This window comes from Gobius niger (assembly GCF_951799975.1).
Source record: "Gobius niger genome assembly, chromosome: 19".
NCBI lineage: Eukaryota > Metazoa > Chordata > Actinopteri > Gobiiformes > Gobiidae > Gobius > Gobius niger.
The window spans coordinates 11,110,120-11,130,396 of NC_136870.1; the positions used below are offsets into that span (position 1 = coordinate 11,110,120).

The following is a 20,277-nucleotide window of genomic DNA, read 5'->3' on the forward strand; positions in this document are numbered from 1 at the left end:
GCACGGTACTTATAAGGCTGTGCAGGGAGCGCGCACATACTTTGGCTCGCGTGGTGTATGTCAAGTGCTATATCGCTATAGCACTTGACATACACCACGCGATAGACAAGGTGAAAACATTTACTGATGCTGATCATTGAACAGGTTCCTCAATAGAAAAAAAAAGACAAATGTAGAGCTAGATTTGAAATGTATGCGTAGTGACTAAAGTTTTTTGTGTTGTAAATACAAGTTTACTTATTTTACACATTCATTTACCACATGCTTTACATTAGTACATTAGTCCTTCTTCATATGATCCAATCCCAGCTCCCTCTTCAATTTATTTCATCACTGATATAAAGGCTATAAAGCCAGAGCACGCGCTGACACTTCTAATGTGTCATCTTTTGAAACGCCGCCTGTCGTGACTGTGAGACACTAAGGAGCATTTAAAATTCCAGCAGAGATCGGCTCCACTCGCAGTTTGGGGACAGATGGAGGGGCATATTGCTCGCAAATGAAAGTCACAGCGAATTGTCTGTTGCATAAGGGCATTTCAAAACAAATCAGAGCTAAAGCATGAGGTACACCAAAGTAACGGGGCTTAAGGGGCCAATAAAACAAGCACGATTCTGAACCTGAAATACTTTGAACTTACTGCAGACCAAAGCCAGGATCATGCGGAGTAGCTTGTACGGACATCGCATCCCGGCCCAGTTCTGAAACACACAGCAAAAATGTGCGGTCAGTGAGAAACGTCGCGGCACACGGGCCTTATGTATTTACACTGGAGACAATGAGGAACTTCAAAGACAGGAGTGACAGGTGGTTGTAGGGTGATGTGGTTTAATAACTTCAATTAATTATAATTTAAATGCTTGGTTAAACCCATATCACGTATTATTTCACCCAATAAGTCAAGGAAAACCCCCCCTCAAAAACAAGTATTATTTTAATCCTGGCTGTTTTTAAACCCATGCGTCTTTATTATGAGCCTGACTGACAGAGAATGTTCCTCCGTGACAAGTATATAGTATGATAGTATGGAAACACGACTTTATTTAAAGGCACAATTTGTAACATTTTGGATCATACAGTTGGCAGCAAATCAAAATATGTTCCAAATGACACAGAAAATGCTATCAAATCAAAGATGGATTTGGATGAGGAGCTAATCGATTTAAAACTCATATTTAGCTGCCGTTAGCCAACATCTCCATGGAGACGAGCTGGAGACGGCCCCGCACCCAATCAAGTTACAGCCAGGTCTGAGGTGAGGCGAGACGCTCGCATGTTTGTTTGTTTACTTTTATAGGTATTTTTTAATGATAAAAAATATCTACAGTAAAATAAACGCTTGTATTTCATTAGCTTTATCAGGTGAAATGTCACGCAGTGTGGCTTTAAGATGCAAAACATACACAAGAAAGATCTGGACCAACTTACAACATGCAAGAATATAGCAGACTTTGACTTCTTTTACTCAATTTCACTTCATGCAGTGTATTTTATATTCCTGTGTATCCTTTCAGTTTATTCTTGTGCTACTCCAGTAATGACGCTGATAACTCGCTTTATTTACAACAGAGGAAAAGTGGTCAGTCAATAGAAACTGAACTTGTAAAGGTAAAAATGACCAGTTCATCATAGATAACGGCACCAATCATTATTGGTCTCACAGCCGAGATCACATGACCTGTCCCTCCAAGCAATGACTGATAATTAAAGCTTGTCAGAGTCCGTGCGCTCGAGATGATGGGTATTGTCAGGGCTGCTGAGGTAAGCTACACAACAGCATCGAGCTGGTTGTGATGCTGCTTCCTGATGGGAGGCAATTTGCTTTGACATGCCTCAGCAGGAGAGGAGAGAGATTGCATTCAACTATAGACGACGTCCCATCCATTTTGCCTGCTACTGTAGAGATCTTATTATCAGGCTGCTGACACTGAGCCAGGGGAAGTACGGAGCATGCGGCTGAGGCTCACACAAGTGCCTGCATTTGATTACAGATACATACGCAGTGCGATGTTCGGAGATGTGTTTTGACGCGTCTTCGCGGTAATTCGCGCAACCTAAAAATGTCTTTGATCGTTTCTGACATCAGATGGAAAGTCGCCGAAGATGCAAGCGCTTTCCCTTTAAAACATAAAACAAAGTTATGAAAGCGGGACGTGCCTTTAAGGATTTCCCTGGCTGACAGACATCAAACGGCGCATTCTGCCTGTTAGATGCGGCGCGAGTGGTAGTAACACTTACAGTCTTGTCAGCGGCCCCAGTCTGGTGCTGGCCTGTCCACGGCTCTCACTGAACTCGGAGGGATGGTTAGAGTGATTCATCATTTCTAACACTGCCATGGGGAACGTGGAGTCAGTTCATGTGACACAAACGGCGCGCGCCCAGGGAAGACCTCGTCCTAAATACAGTTGTTTGCGATGATTCAATGTGAATAGAAGATGGGGAGACACTTCGCTCTAACACAGGCTAAAACATGCTGTAATGCATCTTATTCCAAGCACTTTGAATAACTTGAAACTTGAGATTTATTAAACTACACTCCGGAGAAGCGTGAACCGTGTATCTTCAATAGCGCTCAATTTAACACAACATCACCTCGGCTACTGTAGTGTAGAAAATTATAAACCGGGAAGGAAAGTGAAACCTTGGCAACAGCCGTACGCTAAACTGGATGTAAAGACAAATAGGCAGGCTGAGAGAAGTCATTTTCTTTCTTGGTAAGCTCTATTTGTGGTTGAGTGTTGATACAATATGACTTTATAGTAACTTATTTCAACTCCACCGCAATAACTTTGATAAGTGACCCGCTCAACTGCACACGTCAAGTCATTCACGCACCGGTTTGTGAATAATGTCCCCAAATAAAAGCCCTTGCTCCATTGAGATGATCCTTTTCGCTGACACACGACTAAGCGCTCACGCAGGCAGTAAAGCATTTCACACACAAAAAAAAAAATCAATGTCACGCTAATATGACAGCTCTGTAGCAAAAAGTAAGCTTTCCGTCGTCTCACTCCGTCTCAATGTGACATTTCAACAGCGCTGAATGACTTTTCTTTTTTTCGTGTGTGTGTGTGTGTGTGTGAACAATGTGGGCGACGATTGTGATTGCCGTTACCATGACGACGTTGGCGAGGTGAGCCGAGCAGAGAGCGTAGACCCCCCCGGAGCCCCCCACCACGGGAGCGCGCATGTCGGTGATGGACACTGTCAGCGAGCCTGTAAAAAAGGAGACAGAAAAACAAACAAAAGCTAGAGAGGAGGGACTGGGAATAGCAAGTGTTTTGTGCGGGCCATTTACAGCCACATTCGGTGCGTTCATGGAGTCTTCTTTAACCCCTTTATTCCTACGTTGTTGGAAATTATTCTTCTACACACAGGTTTGTACAGATTTCTGCATTACTGTATAGCACACAATGAATGAAAATGGCCACAAACCTATTTATGAGAATGATTACGAGCAGTTGTTCTCAAACCTTTCACACCAGCTACTACCACCTCATAAAATGCTACTACCAGGCCTAGATCAAGACCAAGTAAGGACAAAATCAGCTCGGAAAAGGGCCTGAATTGGATGATAGCTTATATAGCGTCACATTCTTTACAAAAATGTTCCTTTCTATTAGTAACGCATTATTGTACTAGCACAATCAGTGTAGTTTTTCTTTCGCTACATGATAAAATAGAAGAGATCCGACTTCTGCACTCACAAAGATTACTCATCACCAGTCGCCTTCCTCACGGCTAAATAAGAGAGCAAAAGCTTCATCAGCTGACCTTGACGGTACCCTTTTATTGTCTCACAACAGCAGACAGGCGGCAGAAAGAGAATATTCCAAAAAGGCGGATGCGGGCTGAATGGATTTTCCCTTCAGGATGCTGGCACTTGAAAACGGGCAAATCAAAAGCAGCAGGTGGATCTGACTGAACAGGATAATTTGCCGACGCTGCCTCGTGTTATATTCATGAGACGTTCTAATCTGGGATATGTGGACATGGAGGGGAGCCAAAGACGCGGCCAAATGTTGTTTTAATAGAAAAGTGCAGCGGTGGTCTCTTGGCAAAAGGGGGAACATCACAGGGCAATAAAGGAGGATGTATGTGCGTATACTGGCAGGGCTGTAACAGGGCAGTGCACTTTGACAGGGACAGCTAACAATAAAAACTCCCAGATACATTGCGGGACAGGGCCAATTTTCCCTGTCAGCAATATGTATCGTTATGAAGTAATTAGTCCCCATCAATCACAAGGGGGCAGTAGAGAACTTATATATTTACATGCTAATTACTATGATGCCCTGGGGGTGGTCTGCACTCCCCAAGTGATTAGTTACAGTCCTGACTGATTTAATGCATTTAATATCACTTTGGTCTGATAGCCTTTAAAGAGAGCACCACAAGCGTAGACCAAGGCGCAAATAAAAAGTCATATTTATGCACTTTTTATGAAGAAATGACTGTTCTTTAACACTCCGACTCTATCAGAACTAAGGAACAAATTAACAAACAACACAACAAGCTGTGGTTCACTGCCTTTAGTTAATCGGCTTATATTATACTTTACTTTTAATCCAGTTGAAAAATGTACACCTGTTCTAGCTGATGCAGAGAATCCATTTTATTTTATTCTGCCTGCAAGCGTCATTAGACAGGACAGCCCAGACATTCAGCAAACTGACAAAACAGCCTTCCATAAACACATTTAGTTTCCAAGAATGTATACTTAAAGGGGCTAGATGCAAGTTAGTCATTTTATGCTCACTACTGCCACCTCAGGTCTAATGTGTAACTGCAGCTTCTATATTAAGCTCGTGAATGATGGCACTTCAGACCGAATTAACATCTTTTAGAGCAGACCTGGGCAAAGTACGGCCCGCGGGCCACATCCGGCCCGCGAGATGATTCAGTCCGGCCCATAACTTGTAGGGCATAAATTCATAAGCATGTAAAAAAAAAAAGTAAGTCTCTAGCTCATTCCTGTGCGGAGTTATGATTTTTTTTTTATTATTACCAGAATGCTCACTCCAGCCACTAGGGGGCAGATTAAATAAGAATAAAAGTAAAGAATTCCACAGGTGTCCAGCAAAGGGCACTGGCATAATAAGATATAAGGATATAAACAACACATTGTGTGACTTGCAAGTGGGATATGGACAGTCTGCCCCTGGGCAGCTGTGGCTACAATAGTAGCTTACTACCACGGAGTGCGGAGTGTATGAATATTGACTACAATGTAGGAGAGACTTGTGACACAGGCTTGTAAAGTGCAATAAGTGTGAGCCGTTTCTATGAGGCTACAGTCCTGCCAGGCTCATCATTATAGATTTATTGAAAAAAAGTCCTCAATGTATTTTCCCAATCAAAACATTTTTATTTTGTTTATGGACCCCGGCGATACACTACAATATATTTATATCCCGATATAAGTTTGAGTTATTGTTGGTGCGGCCCTCCGACTCAATTCAGGCTCCTCATGTGGCCCCTTATGAAAATGAACTGCCCCCCCCTGTTTTAGAGTGACAGTGCAGGATTTTAGAGGCAGTTGTGGTGAACAGGTCGGGGCTCATTCTACACATTAGGACATGGCCGGAACATGTAGGGGGATGAAAATACTTTTGCTTTAACATTTTTAAACTCCGTATAGTCCCTTTAAAGCCACACGGCGTAACATTTTACCCTATAAATAATATTGAAACACAAGCATTTATTGTGTGACAGATATTTTCATCATTGAAAAATACCTCATAAATGTACAAAGAAACTCTCCAAAGACATGACTGAGTTTGCCGGGAGTGGGTATGTCTCCAGCTCGTCTCCATGGAGATGTTGACGAAAGGCAGCAGAATGAGAGATTTATATAGGTTAGGTCCTCCCACTGCAAAAATATCATTTCCTGTGTCGAGCTGGTCATTAGGATTATGTTTTGTGTTGTTGTGTTTTGTGTTTAAGTATTTCGCCTACTTGCACATTACTTTCCAACACTGACCACTGCTGATAGAAAACCCCCACACCGGCAATAAGAAACAGAAAAACAAAACCTTTTTATTTTTTATTCTGTGTTTTTAGTCCTCGGTGGTCTAATGTGCCTAAGTACAAGTACAAATCGAATACAATGACTGAATCCTTAATGAATGGTTGGTAAAAAATGAGCGCTTGTCCGTAGCCCGCTGCGCTGCTTGGTGAAGATGTCAGTCTTGATGCATTGCTACACCTTGATCATGTGAAGCCGCTGGGACAGAATCCTAAACAGACAGCTAATTATGCAAATGAGCTGATAAGGGACCGGCTCAAGGTCCGATGAAACAAAAACAAGCTGCTTCTTCTGAATCGCAGCTGGAGGTTTTTTTTTTCTCCGCCGTGGTTGTTGATCCCATATCTATAATGCACGTGGTTAACATTCATATTCCTCTGTGCGCGCGCCAGGTGAACACGGGCCCTACAGAACGCCTCGTCAGCCTGCGATGAAAGCGGCGATTGCGGAGAGACAGATGGTAATCAAGAGCGCCTTCCCGAGTCATTTATCTCGCCGCTCTGACACCGTAAATATGAGATTCATGGGCAATGGACCCTCGATCCACTAGGTCTCCATTTTGGAGCATCCACCAAACAAACAGCAACTACACAGCTCGGCCTTTGATTTCTTCAAAGTGCATGAAGTGGAGCGACTTCGGGTGTCGGGTTTTAGAGATTTACAGCGTGCCCGATATAGATTTATGACATTTATGTCGCAGAGACGTGGAAGGTCTTTTGATGAAATATTGATGGAATAATAAGATGCTGCCTGAGTTGTAATGATATTTTGGTTAGTTTGTATGGCGCATCTCATTAAAATTTAAGTGAACTGAAAAAAGAAACAGGCTGAATAAATGAATATGCTGATACATAGGCTAGACACACAACACGTGGTCATATAGGCTTTAATAGCCTAAATTTGTGACGTTTTTCTATATTGTGTTTGCATTTCTTTTAACTGAATAGCCCACTGTCTATAGCCACGCCTTTTTAATGTGAAAAGAGTCATGGGCATCATTTGCAATGGCGTCATATTCTTTATAGCAGATGAAGAAGTAAGCCATACTGAACCAGACCCTTTTTAGACATCACTTATGAATGATTAGTAATAGTCAGGTATAGGGCCTTTAACTCAACAATAATCTGTAGGAAAATACTGTATTTTATATCTTTGCCATTTAACATTAGGCTGCCACATGTATAACCTATTTCACATTGAGCTGTCACCTTTATATCTCAACTAAACATACTACTTTCTTACTGACTACTATCTGTGTCCTGCCGTTTCTTATTTAGGCGGCTATATTTAATTCTGTTTGAACCTGAGAGCCACTGGTTGGGGAAGTAACACCGCCATCTGTGTGCGAGGAAGAGGTGCGAGCCCTGAGGAAGAGGCTGGGTTCACAGGGGGGAGGAAGGGGGTCTGACTGCTCCCACTACAGTGCATATTAAACAGGTCTGTCGTGTCGCTTCTACTGCTTAGGAGGATTTAAGATTGAGGATTTTCGCACTCAGCAGCAGCTCAAGACGTGACGAGCATTTTCTGTGCCACGCTGACACTTTCAAACTCATCCGTACATTGTTTATTGTTGCCGTTTTGAGGCTGGGAAAATCTTTCTGTGAGCTTGCAATATTCCCAAATGCACTGCAGAAGTATTAGATAGAATGGGTAAACCCAAGTAGATCTACTGCTGTTAAATCCTATACGTTTAAACCAATCTTTCGAAGCTCTCACTCCAGGCAGCCCTAAAGCTGTGGGTCACACTTTGTATTTTGTGTCTCTATTGGAAAGTTTCAGAACAGGAGGAAGCTAAACTGATGTGAGGCCAGAAGTTGAAAATGCCTAGGGCAGTAACTCTCTGTAGATACTCGTCTAAGCTACAATAGCAAACATTACAATCAAATTCTGCCAAATCCTTGGGAAATATGGTGAACCATGTTTCGATGAAGTTATGGCAAAAGCTCCTATTCACATGGTGATGACTGATTTTTGTTTTAGGTATTAATTTATTGCAAACAAACATGAAAAGAGGATATTGATGTTTTCTTTGCATGAAACCATTTGGGTTTCTGAGTAAACTGAAAACTGCATAAAAAAGGTCTGGTCATGCTACAGAAAGGCCAAGGCGTTTGGTTGTTGCACACATGCTTGGTTATGTGCCTTCTTTCCCCTGTCTTCACACCAAAGCCTTTCTTACAAGCATTTTGTTGGATAAAAATAATGCTTTTCAAATGGTGTTGTGCACATTCACATGCACCTGGTACAAATTGCTGGTGTTGTTGATTTCTAACGAGAGCAGAGCCATTACTGTCCAGAGGCTTAGCCCAGAAGAAGCTTCCTTACAAGGCAATAAGGGCCACAATAACATGATTAACAGCCACGGCAGGCTCATTATGAATGGGTAAAGAGGTCCACACCGGGGACATTAACATGCACAGAGCTGCGTTTGTTGCCTCTTTGGACAATAACTGACTGAGGAGAGGACAATTATAGGACAACAGTGTTTGTTCATTCAGGTGATCTCGTCTGAATTGCAGAGGAGTGGATTTGGCAATGCACCACAGGACAGTGTGCTGTGTCACAGCAAAGCAACTCTTTGGTTTGGATTATACAGTAAAACCTAAAGTGATACTAGGAGACTGTAGCGCTGTATACTATCCACATGCTTCACACGGCTCTGTTATGCACTCAGTCATGTCCCTCCCCAGAGATATGCTGCAGTCAGCAGTCCCAGGACCGTGCTTGGCTAATAAACTGGGAAATGCCCGATCAGATTTATTTACCGAGCAAAAATGATAGTAGCTGCAGGCTAATTGAAGCAGTAGGGAAGAGACGCTCGGAATATGAGTTGGCAAAGTGAGGCTGCAGTATGTGACTGACAATGCAAGAGGAACAAACTTTTGTACGACTACAAGTGATGTGCAAGGTTGCATATTTAGAAGAGCAATTTTATTCCAAATGGTTACTATAATACAGTGATAGAGATGGACTATAGTGACCTATAGCTTGTGCGACTCTCAGCTGGAATATAGATTTGGATTAACAACTAAGATGGGGGAGGAAAAAAAAACACTTTATGGCCTCTGCACATATACAGGCACATAACCAGCTTCTGCATTGTGAGCTTTCCTTCAGGCTTCCACAGTGCTGAATGTCCTTTCAGGCCGCGCTGTCTTGTCTAATAAAACAGAGCCAAAAAATCTTACAAAAATAAACAAATTACAAACTGTGGACTTTAACTGAATAGGCGGGATAACATTGCCCTCAATATCAACAACCAACCAGCAGCTGGAGAATGATGCAATGACTAAATCAAGTTTGAAGAAGTTATACGGCAGAGAAAACCCAGTTAGGTTTGCTTTATGAGCGAGCCCACTCTCCACTGAAGTAAAGTACTGAAAACTATCAAGTCACAGCATCTGTCATTGTCTTCTACTTTAAATCCAGAGTTTCAAATGTCATTTAACAAACGGGTGTCCATTTGAAAAGCTCATTTGTAGATAATAGAGCTGTCAAACGGATGAACTATATATAACTATTTTACACCTGCAAGACGTGGTCGAGTAAAAACAGAAAGAATCAAATCACCGACCAATCATTTTGTCATTTCTAAACGGGCGTTTTTATTGCCTGTAAATCTTTCGGCTCAACGTTCAGACTTGTCGGTGTGAACCTCTTAGATGCTGGGAAGGGAATGGCATGTTTCGCATTCATCTTCAGCGCCACGACGAGCGGAGGCATTCGAACTGTCAGCGCCGTCTGAGGGCTTCCAAACACCACACACCTTACTCTCCCGGAGCCCATCAAACAATTTCAAGGAACCCCAGAGACGGCAACATCACAGGCCTCTCATGTCTACAAATAGCAAAAGAACAACAACACAGTGCATTTACAAGTAGGTCGAGACACTCAAAACGTCTGCGTTCACTTAAAACGCCGCGCTCTCTTTACAGTGAGCGATTGAATATGATCATGTATCAGTCACTCAGTTCCCTCTTAATTGCCCAAACGCAGAGTCAAAATAACAAGTGGCACGCAGAAAACAAGCAATTAAGCCAGCAATTAAGGTCAGCGATAGATGAGGTGAGCACAACACGCCTTAACAAACTTATCTGAATTTTATTTACAGTTAGCTTTGCCCGTTAGCTTCTTCTTCGTGCGTATTGGTGGCTCTGACCCGGTGCAGGCAAAGTTGCAAGGGTGGTTTTCTGGCCAGAGACACCGGGGGAGATGAAAGACCCCCCATCATCCCATTAACACGTGTATTACCCCCCAGAGGGACTGCGAAAAGGATTTATTAGGGTAAACAAGCAACAGTCAAATACTACATTATTATTATAATATATTTTTTCCCTATTGGAAAACTTCTACATCGATTACCTTTCAGAACTAGAAAATTAAAAAGTATTTGAAAGGGAGGTTTTTAGGGAGCTAACTTCAGACCCATCCATTGCAATCACATACAAATAAGCTGAGTTTAACATTAACTGTTATGCTTTAAGTATTTTGAGAGTTGCTCGAGGAAAAATCTTATAGTTGGTGTCCCTGTGAGATATTTAGATCTGTAAGAGAGGGGCCCTGGACTTTGGGAAGTTGCTTTTGAACTTTCATTACAGCTTAGCTCTTAAGTAAATATTTACATTGAGAGCCTCTAGATATTAGCATGAATGTGTTTTTTAAAAGATGAAATAGAAGGTAGTATAGTCTCACAGTATGTGCTTGAAAAAATCTAGCCGAAGTTGAGTTAGCACAGCAGGCCAACAGAGACCACTCACTAAGCACACCTTAACCTTGGTCTCCTGGTTTAAATGAAGTCCGGCCTGTCCGCACTTGGCAAAGAGAGAAAAAATATGATACAATTTATGTAGCCCAGAAGCACAGGGGGCATGACAAAAATCAATAGTCTTCACTAGTCACATCCTGAGAGCAGCCGAGTGGAGCGGCTCAGCTCAGCAGCAACCTTCAACGGCACAGTAATGTTATCAGATCCAGCGGGTGTGTGGGCAAAACGCGCCTGAAATGATAAAGACAAAGGAGACGGAATGCTGAAATGCAAATATTCGTTCTGAAAGTTCTGCAGGTTTGCGCCCTTACGAAAACGGTGATACACAATTCTTCATTCTCATCACGAATCCGACGCTTATCGCTCAAGTCGCGACTGCTTTTCAGACTCAGGAATAATGTCTGACCTTGGGCTGAAATCACTCAAATTCTTCACGTCCCCATTCTTTCTCAAGAAGGCACAAGGTGTGTTCAAAGGACAAACCTTGAAACCACCCAAAAAGAAAATATGAGCTGCAGTCACTGTCCCATAGTGAACGGTTCAGTTATGGAAGTCTGAATTTCTACCGTAATCAAAATGCTTTGTTTTGTTTTTTAATAAAGTTAAAGATCCAAAGATGACATTTGAATGTGGTTTGAGACGAAATGCAAAAATCCCACTTGCCATTTCCAATCAATCCGTGGGCACTGATGCTAACTCATGATCTGAGACTTCATAAAAATACTTTCACTGGCGCTACAGACTCTTCCAATCGAATTTTTCTTATATTAGCTCTTTGCATTCCTACCCATAATGCTTTGCTGCTCCTTCACAGCAATGGCAGAGCTTTCACGCGGCCACATTACCGGCTGAATATTGATGATGTTTGTTGTGAGTGGAGCTGCGGGGGGCGGCTGTAGGAGGGGAAGTGGGCTCGGTGTCACCCAGCGAGGGTTCACGTCGGGTGGGACAGGGAGCCGAGCTATTACCATAATCACAACACTGCACCAAGGTCACCCGCCCCGCTCTCTCCCAGCTCCAGTCAGGGGCACCGAGGGAGCGCTTCAAAGTCACATGACCAGGTCACTCCGACAACGCCAAGGTCTGAGCTATAGAGATAGATCATGTATGGCTGGAAATGCAGTGTGCAGTGAAGAAGAAAGAGCACAGGCAAAAACACCACAGCGGAAACTAAAGGATCCTACTGGTCTGAAATAAGGACACGATGCTGACAATTTCAAGAACAAATGACAAAAAACAAAAAAAACAAAAAAAAGATCTGGATAAGTCAGTTTACAAAAAAGAATGACTTATCCGTATGCACATTTTTGACTTATAATCTTTGACCTCATCCTATTTTGATAACCTGCGATAAAGTGACAGAAATAGAATATAAGAATAGAATAGAATTGTACGGTGTAAAATAATAAAATAATCCATGGGTGCATTACATTAGTTTGTATTTTCAACACAAATGGCAAAGCCAGCATGTCCCCTTTGATATGTCATTTGCTGAATAATCATGAGGATTTGAAGAGCGAACGTATTCACACAAACACGCTCTGTAACAAACAAAGTAAAGGACAGGAGGGTGTCCCCTACTGTCACACATCCATGTGCTACTAAGAGCCCTTTAAAGAGCCATGATAAACTGCAGCCAGCACTGATGGCACCATTCAAGCCCATCAGATCAGTGCTGTCACGGCCCGGAGCTTCACGTGGGTAATTACAATGATACCTGGTTTAAGATAGAAGCAGAATGCTTGTCAACACATCTATGTTTGACTCCTTGACTTAAGAAACACAGCCTGAAGGTGAGGCAACATCACTTTATTTGACTCAACTTTGCTCCAGGAAAAACACCCTCATTTCCCGTTAAAATCTCTGTCTGCTCCCGCTCATTTACTTTATTGAGTACCACCGTGCAGCCTGTATTAAAAACACATTTGGGCTGAGCTTAATCTATGCCTTTGCTCTTTTTAGGTGCCATTACTGCCTTGAATGTCGACTAAACAGATTAAACTCAACTGTCTGTGTTTTAACATTGCATCAGACCGTCCTCCGCGAGAGAAAAATGTGGATTTGGTGAACACGCAAGTGCAAAGGGAAGCTTAAAGAGCTGAAAGATGATGTTAGGTAAGAGACCCTGAGTGAAGGTCAATAACATTCAGCATATAGCACACAACATGAACTGAAACATAGATTTACAAATACAACTAAATGCTTCTATTTATGTAAGGATGCAACTTCCATTTAAGATAAAGTTAAGCAAACTTTAGCAAAATGGATGGTGTAAACAAAGCTCTTGCCGGCTGTGCGCATTCACTGGAAACAGATATTTACTCAGCCTAAACGTGCACAATGTCTCTGTGACTGTCTGAGCATTGCTTGTTATGTAACACAGCACGTAGAGGACTTGGTAATGTACAGACCTGCAGTCATTTAGAAACCCAACAGGCTTTTATTAGGGAGCGCGCAGAAACAATCGTCAGGCTAAATTAGGACTGACAATCATTCCCACTATGGCCGCGGCCGACAGCTCGCACCAGAACTAAATTCATCAGCCGCTCACAGATTAAACACTGCACGAAGGTTGGCATAATGACGCCATCAACCAGTTGGTAGCAATGAGGTTACACAGACATGCTCCCATTTATCACATTTGCATTACAAATCCCGTTCAGGACGCATCCAGACACCCCCCACCTCCTCACTCTCGCCTCGTCGCTCAGGGCACCAATAAATATGGAGCAGACCAGCGGCGCTACTACTCTTCTCAGCACAGCCGCAAACGAGAACGCGGGCACACGGCTTAAATATCCTGATGCATAATTTACAGCAGAGCTCCATAGGCCACAGTCACCAGAGACTGTTCACAAGCAGCAAACGTGTTCACCACGGCCAGATACTATTACAAGACATTTGTCTGAGGAGTCTCATTCACCTGTTGATCGCACAATAAAATGAGTGTTGTTTGCTCAATGGAATCAGAGATACTAAAGCTGTTTTGGGCATTGAACTAAAACATAAAAACTGTACATAGAGTCATTTCTCTTTTTTTGAATTCAAAATCTATAGAAAAATAAGCACTTTATGGATCCCTGTAGGGACTTTTCTCCTCTGCATTTGACCTATCCTGAGAAAAACCTGAGGGCAGTGCAGCCTCATGGCTCACGGGGACCCATCTCCAGATGTGGAGCTAGATTAATGGTCAGAATCCCCTGGCTGGAGAATTGTGCATGATTTCAATGGTAGGGGAAACCGAAGCACCGGAAAGAAAACCATGCAGACAAGGGAGAACTGATTTCACACAGAATGGCCCCCGGCCGGGGATCTAACCCGGAAACTTCTCACTTCTTGAAGCATGAGTGGTAACTGCTCTGCCAATGCGCCGATTTGGTACTTTAATTTGTTTTTAGTCATTAAATATGTTTGCCAGCAACTGCAGTAATGAGCCTTTCCAAATAAACAAGGCTATATATACATATTACTCAGCCACATCTTCTCGAAATCTCTTTTTCTTATTTATCAGGAAGGTGTAATTACATTGAGATCAAAAGCTGAGATGTTGCTTTTTCAAGCTAATGTCCATCTGTCTGTGTTTTGCTCTTAAGTTGAAACCATAAAAGTGAAATGGCTCCAAGTTAAAGCTTTCCATAATAAATTTCCTTCATTGTTGAATCTTCCTAAACAAAGAGACAGTCGGTGTGAAGCAGAAACACAGTATTGACACAGTAAAGTCTGAGCATAAAGAGAATGTGTCTGACTGATGTTTGCTTTTATGAAAGGCTGTTGGGCAGAAGGAAAAGTTGGACTGTCTTTCTAGGAAGTTTGTGCGAGTGATGGAGAGGTCCCCAGGCTCCGGCAAGGTAAGGCTGCACAATATGAGAGAAAAAGTGTGATTTGACTAAACCACTCCAAGCTACAATGGGAGTTTGGCATCATACTGTGCAGAACTACTACAAGGGATTGATCAATATAGCACTAAAAAGCACAAAAAAATTAACATTCTTCTCATACTGTACTGGAGTGCTCAGGCAGGCTACGATGACTCAGCGACGAAAACCTTGAAGAAACACATTTAGGTGCAACAAAACAGGTGTGGTTTAGGTGAAACGTTGACGCACATTTCCCAGATTGCCTCTCAAAATGAAAAGCAGCGGGATTATTTGACTGTATTACCACAAAGGGCCTGCACTATATATCTCCGCGCTTGGCGGTAAACAACCTCTCACAATCACACAGGGAAAAAGAAAAAAAAAAAGCCACAGCGTCAGTCCTTAAAAGCACCCGCTGAGCCGCAGTGCAACCACCGTCGTCACTCCCAGGCTACACGCGCCGCGCCATCCGACACGACTGCGGTTACGAGCGTAGTCAGACACGGCATGAATATAAACATGAGACTGCCATCGGCGCCAAAACGGCACAGGAAGAAGAAGAAGTGAAAATACCCGGAGAATTTCACAGAGCTGTAAATCTGAAGCACGGGGCAATTTCCCGCATCCACAAGCTATCACACATTTATCAAGGCGGAAGGGCTGTGGTGGAGAAGCACATAAGAAAAAAAAAAGGAAAAAGAGGCTGCTTTGCACAAAAATCACAGCAATGAAATGAGGGAGAGAAATGTGCCATGTCGTATGTGTATGTGTATCTGACATGCACATAACGTTGATGCATGCTCATGTTTCTCTTATGTAATGTAACAATAGTGATGGCGCAGTTTATTAGACCATTAAAAGGCCATTTACGAGGTATGCGCTTGACAGTCATGATATCTAACAGAAAAATGGCAGAAAAATGAATCAATGAATACGGTTGTAGCCAGGAGGACTCTATGATCGAATGTCGAGCTTTTAATGAACATTTGGACGCCTTAGCATTAGCACACGATTTAAACAAGACTCCTGCTCCACTGGCACAGGAGAGAAGCTGCTGAAGCTGCCAGCTGTTGGCAACGGATGGATATGTGGAGAAGGCAATTTGGGCACTGAAACAAGCAAGGCAGGTGAAGCTGAACAAATATGAGAGATCACTCAAACATGCATGAATGAAAAGCAGGTAATGGTGTGGTTTTCACAACATTATACAGAACAACATTATACAGTATAACGCGGCAAAAGGTCAGCGTAGTGTAATACTATGGCTCCTTGAAATAGTCATTTAACCGAGAAACAGCCCAGGCTTTACTGTTTTTCTCGGCTGATGATGTCTTTGTTTGCAATAGCATTGTTTTGCTGCACAATGTGTTACATCTGCAGGGTTTGATGATAGACATTTTACACACAAACTGCTCTTTTGACACAAGAACAGTGGAATTGGTCCAAATAAAATAGCGTGTCAGGAACAGTGTTGCATCAATCAAGAACAAGCTATAACCCAGTTTCTTACCCCCTGTCTGAACCAAGCACATTTTCTCCAGTTTGGCTTTACCCAAATCTAAAAGCTTCTCGACTGGAGGGCAACAGGGCATGCCTCATTTGAAAGCGAAGACGTGTAAAACGGCTTGCCACTTTGACACGTAGTCGCCGCCTTTTTGGTCACATTTTTTAAGTGCTTTTGTTGTGTTTTCGTCTCTTTTTTGTCATGATTTTTTGTGCTTTATTTGTTGCTTTTTTGTTGTGTTTTAGTCACGTTTGTGTAACTTTTTAATTGCTTCTATTCATTGCTTTATGGTCGTGTTGTCGCCATGTTTTTGACACATTCGTGTTGCTTCCCCGGCACGTTTTTGTCACTCTTTTATCACCTTTTGGTTGCGGTTATCACGTTTTTATCCTGTTATTTTTTTTTAGCTTTTAGATTTGGGTAAAGCAAAACTGGAGAAAATGTGCTCAGTACAGGTGGGGGTTAATAGGTTAAAGTGCTAATGAATACAAAAATGTGTCCATCCTTGTTCCCTTCCCTCCACCTAAAACCAGAACCCTGCCTCTCACTGCGCAGCACCTCTCTCAGTGCGGGCCATACGGGCAGACTTCCTCATCTGCTCCGATGCTCAGTCCGACATAAAGGCTAAACCATCTTCTCCTTGTTTCCTCTCCAGCGTTCGTGACTAAGGCTGCAGCTTAAATTTGCAAACGGCTTCTCAAACAGCACTTAGGCTAATTCCCCAGAGACCGGCTCCGGCATTACTCTCCCACTTTCTTCTGCTAAGTCCCGCGCTCGCTCCCCTGTTCGCTCTGCCTCTGTCACCACCGCTAGAATAAATCAAAGCTACAATAATTCATGAGCAATAAGCGTGTGCGCGCGACAGGGAGGCAGCTGACAACTTCGAAGGTCTATGAAGAAGAATGTACCAGAAGATGGGACATGGTTTTTACTTGGGTTAAATCTATATGAGACTGAAGAAGACGCTGAATAGAGCTGCAAAATTAATTACAATCAAATAGAAAATGCAATTTCAATGGCTACAATGAAATAGCAAAGACAGCAATCATTTAAGCAGCAGTACAATATTCTTTGCAAACAAATATTCTGTGGACTAATCTATCCAGCTAATGGAGGCTATTTTAACTGGAAATAGCCTCCATTACCAAGCTCTACCGCATGTGGGTCTCCTCCTACTGCGGCCGCTGGGTTTGAAATTCCCATCTCCTCTGTGGCTGGGAGGAGAATGAGAGTTAATGAGGTTTCTTGTCAACAAAGACTTGTGCGGAGCAGTGGCTTGACCTCTGGGCGCCGTGAGTCAGTCCACTTTGCTCACATCAGCGACGCTGCGTTTATCAAAGCACCGGGGACAACAGCCGGATCAAGTTGATCAAAAAAACATCAAATAGGGTCACTCGTGATGTCAGATAGACCATATCTGTCGTTTGGAGTGGCTGCGTTATGCAGGTGTAAATGCCAGATGAGATTAATGACCACAGCAGGAAAAAGGGAGAGGTGAACAATGCGCGTTCCCCGACAGTAGATGTTCAAACAAAGGTAAAAAAAATAATAAAAAACTAGGTCACTGACTGTGCAGAAAGCAACAGTTAACTATCAAAGCGGACCTCTCTGCGTGAAGCTCTTCAACAAGGTTTACTCCTTGTATAAATAAATAAGTCAAGCGTGTCTAAGTGTGTGTATTTTTAAGACAAGAAAACATACCGGCCAGCACTCCAGCCATGTAGAGCAGACTTATCCGTAAGATGCCGTGGACCATCTCCAAAGGGACGCCGATCATCAGCTGCAGTAACGCGTTGAAGCCCAGCTGTTCCAAACTAAAAACAGAAAAATGGACCGATGAGCAATATCTAGTCTGAAAACTGCCAAACTACGTCACATTTCACCCAAGAAAAACAATTACCAGCATTTATGTCATCACCTGAATCTTTCTTTCTAGCTTAATTAATGTCTCCCTGATAAAGAACCCAGTCAATGAGAAGTACGGTGGACTGACCCCACGTGCATGAACATGTAGCTGAAGAAACGCCACACTTGAGCGCGGTGGCCCGGGTGGTAAACCAGCGGGCTCTTTATGAAGTCCGGCTGGTAGGTCTGCAGCACCCACTTGTTCAACATGATGCCGTAGCACATGAACACGATAATCTGAAACACAGTGGAACAAGCTTTTAGTCTCTGCCTGCACCAAAAAAACAACAACCTCAGAAGTAAGTTTTCAGCAGCTTCTCTCTTTTCTCTGTTCGGCTGATTACGGAGCAATAAAACTACCGCCACATCTGGTTCTACTCCATTAACTTCCCTTCACACAATAATGACTCATTGTCTTCTTGGATTAAAATGAATGTGGATCATTATTACAATTATCACAGCCCTATTGTGACGGCAGACTCTTCACTACGCATTAACAAAGTACTTGGCTGTTTCTTTTTCCTTTTTGATCTGCAAGGATTTCAGGGCAAATACAAGAGTACGGCTGCTTCATCTAAAGCCATTCACTCCGCAAGTGTCTAGAGCCTGTTGACCTAAATTGCTCCATAGCCATTGACAAAAAAGTACCATAGTGATAGAATGTCTGTATTAAACTCAATGGCGAGACTTTTACTTCCTATATTTTATAATAGAATGAAAACCTTTGTGAGGCATAACATCATGACCATTTGCCAGTTGCATTAACAGAAGACACAACGCTAACTTGTAAAATATGCCTATAACAGGTGCACTGAAGAAATGATTTGCTATCGATCTTCCCCTGTTTGAGTGTCTGTTCTGTACCTGCACGATGGTAACCACGGCGATGAAGACCGGCGGGGGACACAGCCGGTTCTGGTGGAAGTACCAGCGTCTGTCGGTCTCGCAGGGCAGGATCTCGTAGGCCACGTATCGGACAAAGCGCTTGTACAGGCCCAGCCCCGTCTCGTCCAGCAGGATCTCCCTCTGCAGTGTGCGGCGCCCATTGGCGATGGCTCGTCGGAAACTGCTCGAGCGCTTACTGCTCATCTGGGAAACGCACACCATGTTATGATTAATGATTGAGACTTTAAACGGTTTTGATTTGGATTCATTTTAAATTTAAAGAACACTGTGTTGTGTATTAAAGTCAACCATCTTTAATCAATCCACTGCCAAAACCAACTTACAGACCACTATGAAGTAATAGTACATTAGCACACAACTTGATTAAATGTGCCTAACGAAGCGCTCTTGGTATCAGCTGCTATAGAAGCCTACCAAGCAGATGATGTTTGTTTGGGCAAGCACAGTTGGCTAGAAGTAGCATAAATGCACACACACAAGAATGATGTCAGAAATCTCCTTTTGTCACAGGGACATGAACATCATTTTTGGAGGGTAACTGCAATTAAATATAATAATAAAAATCACCTAGACTTTTGCCTTTACATATAGGACGTTTTAAGCACTGGTGAAGCCCTGTTCAAAAAGAAGAGACATGTTGTTTTTGTAACTCTCTCTCATGGTGAAGTCGTCAGGGGACGGGATGCCACACGCTGCAGTTCCTCCTTAACACTATGTGCTTATTTCATCACCTTTGATAAAACATGCTTCAAGACTGACAAAGAGGCAAACTTTCTTTGTTTCGATCAAACGAACAAAAGAGCGCCTCAAACAAACAGACTTTGAGGCTTAATTTTATGTTTGTTGTAAAGAAGCCGATTTGATTGTTGTGCTTTAAAGAATAATGCAAGTTACACTTACAGAAAGCAAAGGTTACCCAAATGTAGAAGGTAACCCCATAGCAGATAATCCATTTTTCATGGCAAAACTGTGTGTAAACAAGTCACTTTCTGGTTCCCGATGTGGTTATTTATGACGAATATAAAAGTTTAATAACATAGTGCTTTTTTTACAACCTCAGCTGAAGATGAGTGTGACTTTAACTGAAGGCTTCTGAAGTGACATTAGCCTGAGAAAAAAGCAGGGGTTCTACGCTGAGTAGTTTTCAGAGTTATCAGAGAGTCCAGGTTTGCCTCGTGAGCAGCTTGCAGGCCAATAGTTCTTTAGCACAAGCTTAGGATAAAAAAACATCTTAGAGCCACTATTTTTGACAGCTGAGGCACGGAGCAGTCAGGCTGCGACCAGAGAAGAGCAACACATTTTTCTGGGAAAC

At 42.7% G+C, this 20,277-nt stretch overlaps 1 protein-coding gene across 2 annotated transcripts in view; it reads right to left on the reverse strand.

Moving 5' to 3' along the window:
• Positions 1-20,277, reverse strand: part of rhbdl1 (rhomboid, veinlet-like 1) — a 40,108-nt gene that overhangs the window by 5,296 nt on the left and 14,535 nt on the right. For both annotated transcript variants that reach the window (XM_079577354.1, XM_079577355.1), the window contains exons 3-7: positions 18,924-19,148; positions 18,148-18,296; positions 17,856-17,968; positions 3,116-3,216; positions 641-701 (exon numbers count right to left, since the gene is read on the reverse strand). In XM_079577354.1, the coding sequence (XP_079433480.1) occupies positions 641-701; positions 3,116-3,216; positions 17,856-17,968; positions 18,148-18,296; positions 18,924-19,148 (649 nt within the window). The remainder of the gene's footprint in view (positions 1-640; positions 702-3,115; positions 3,217-17,855; positions 17,969-18,147; positions 18,297-18,923; positions 19,149-20,277) is intronic.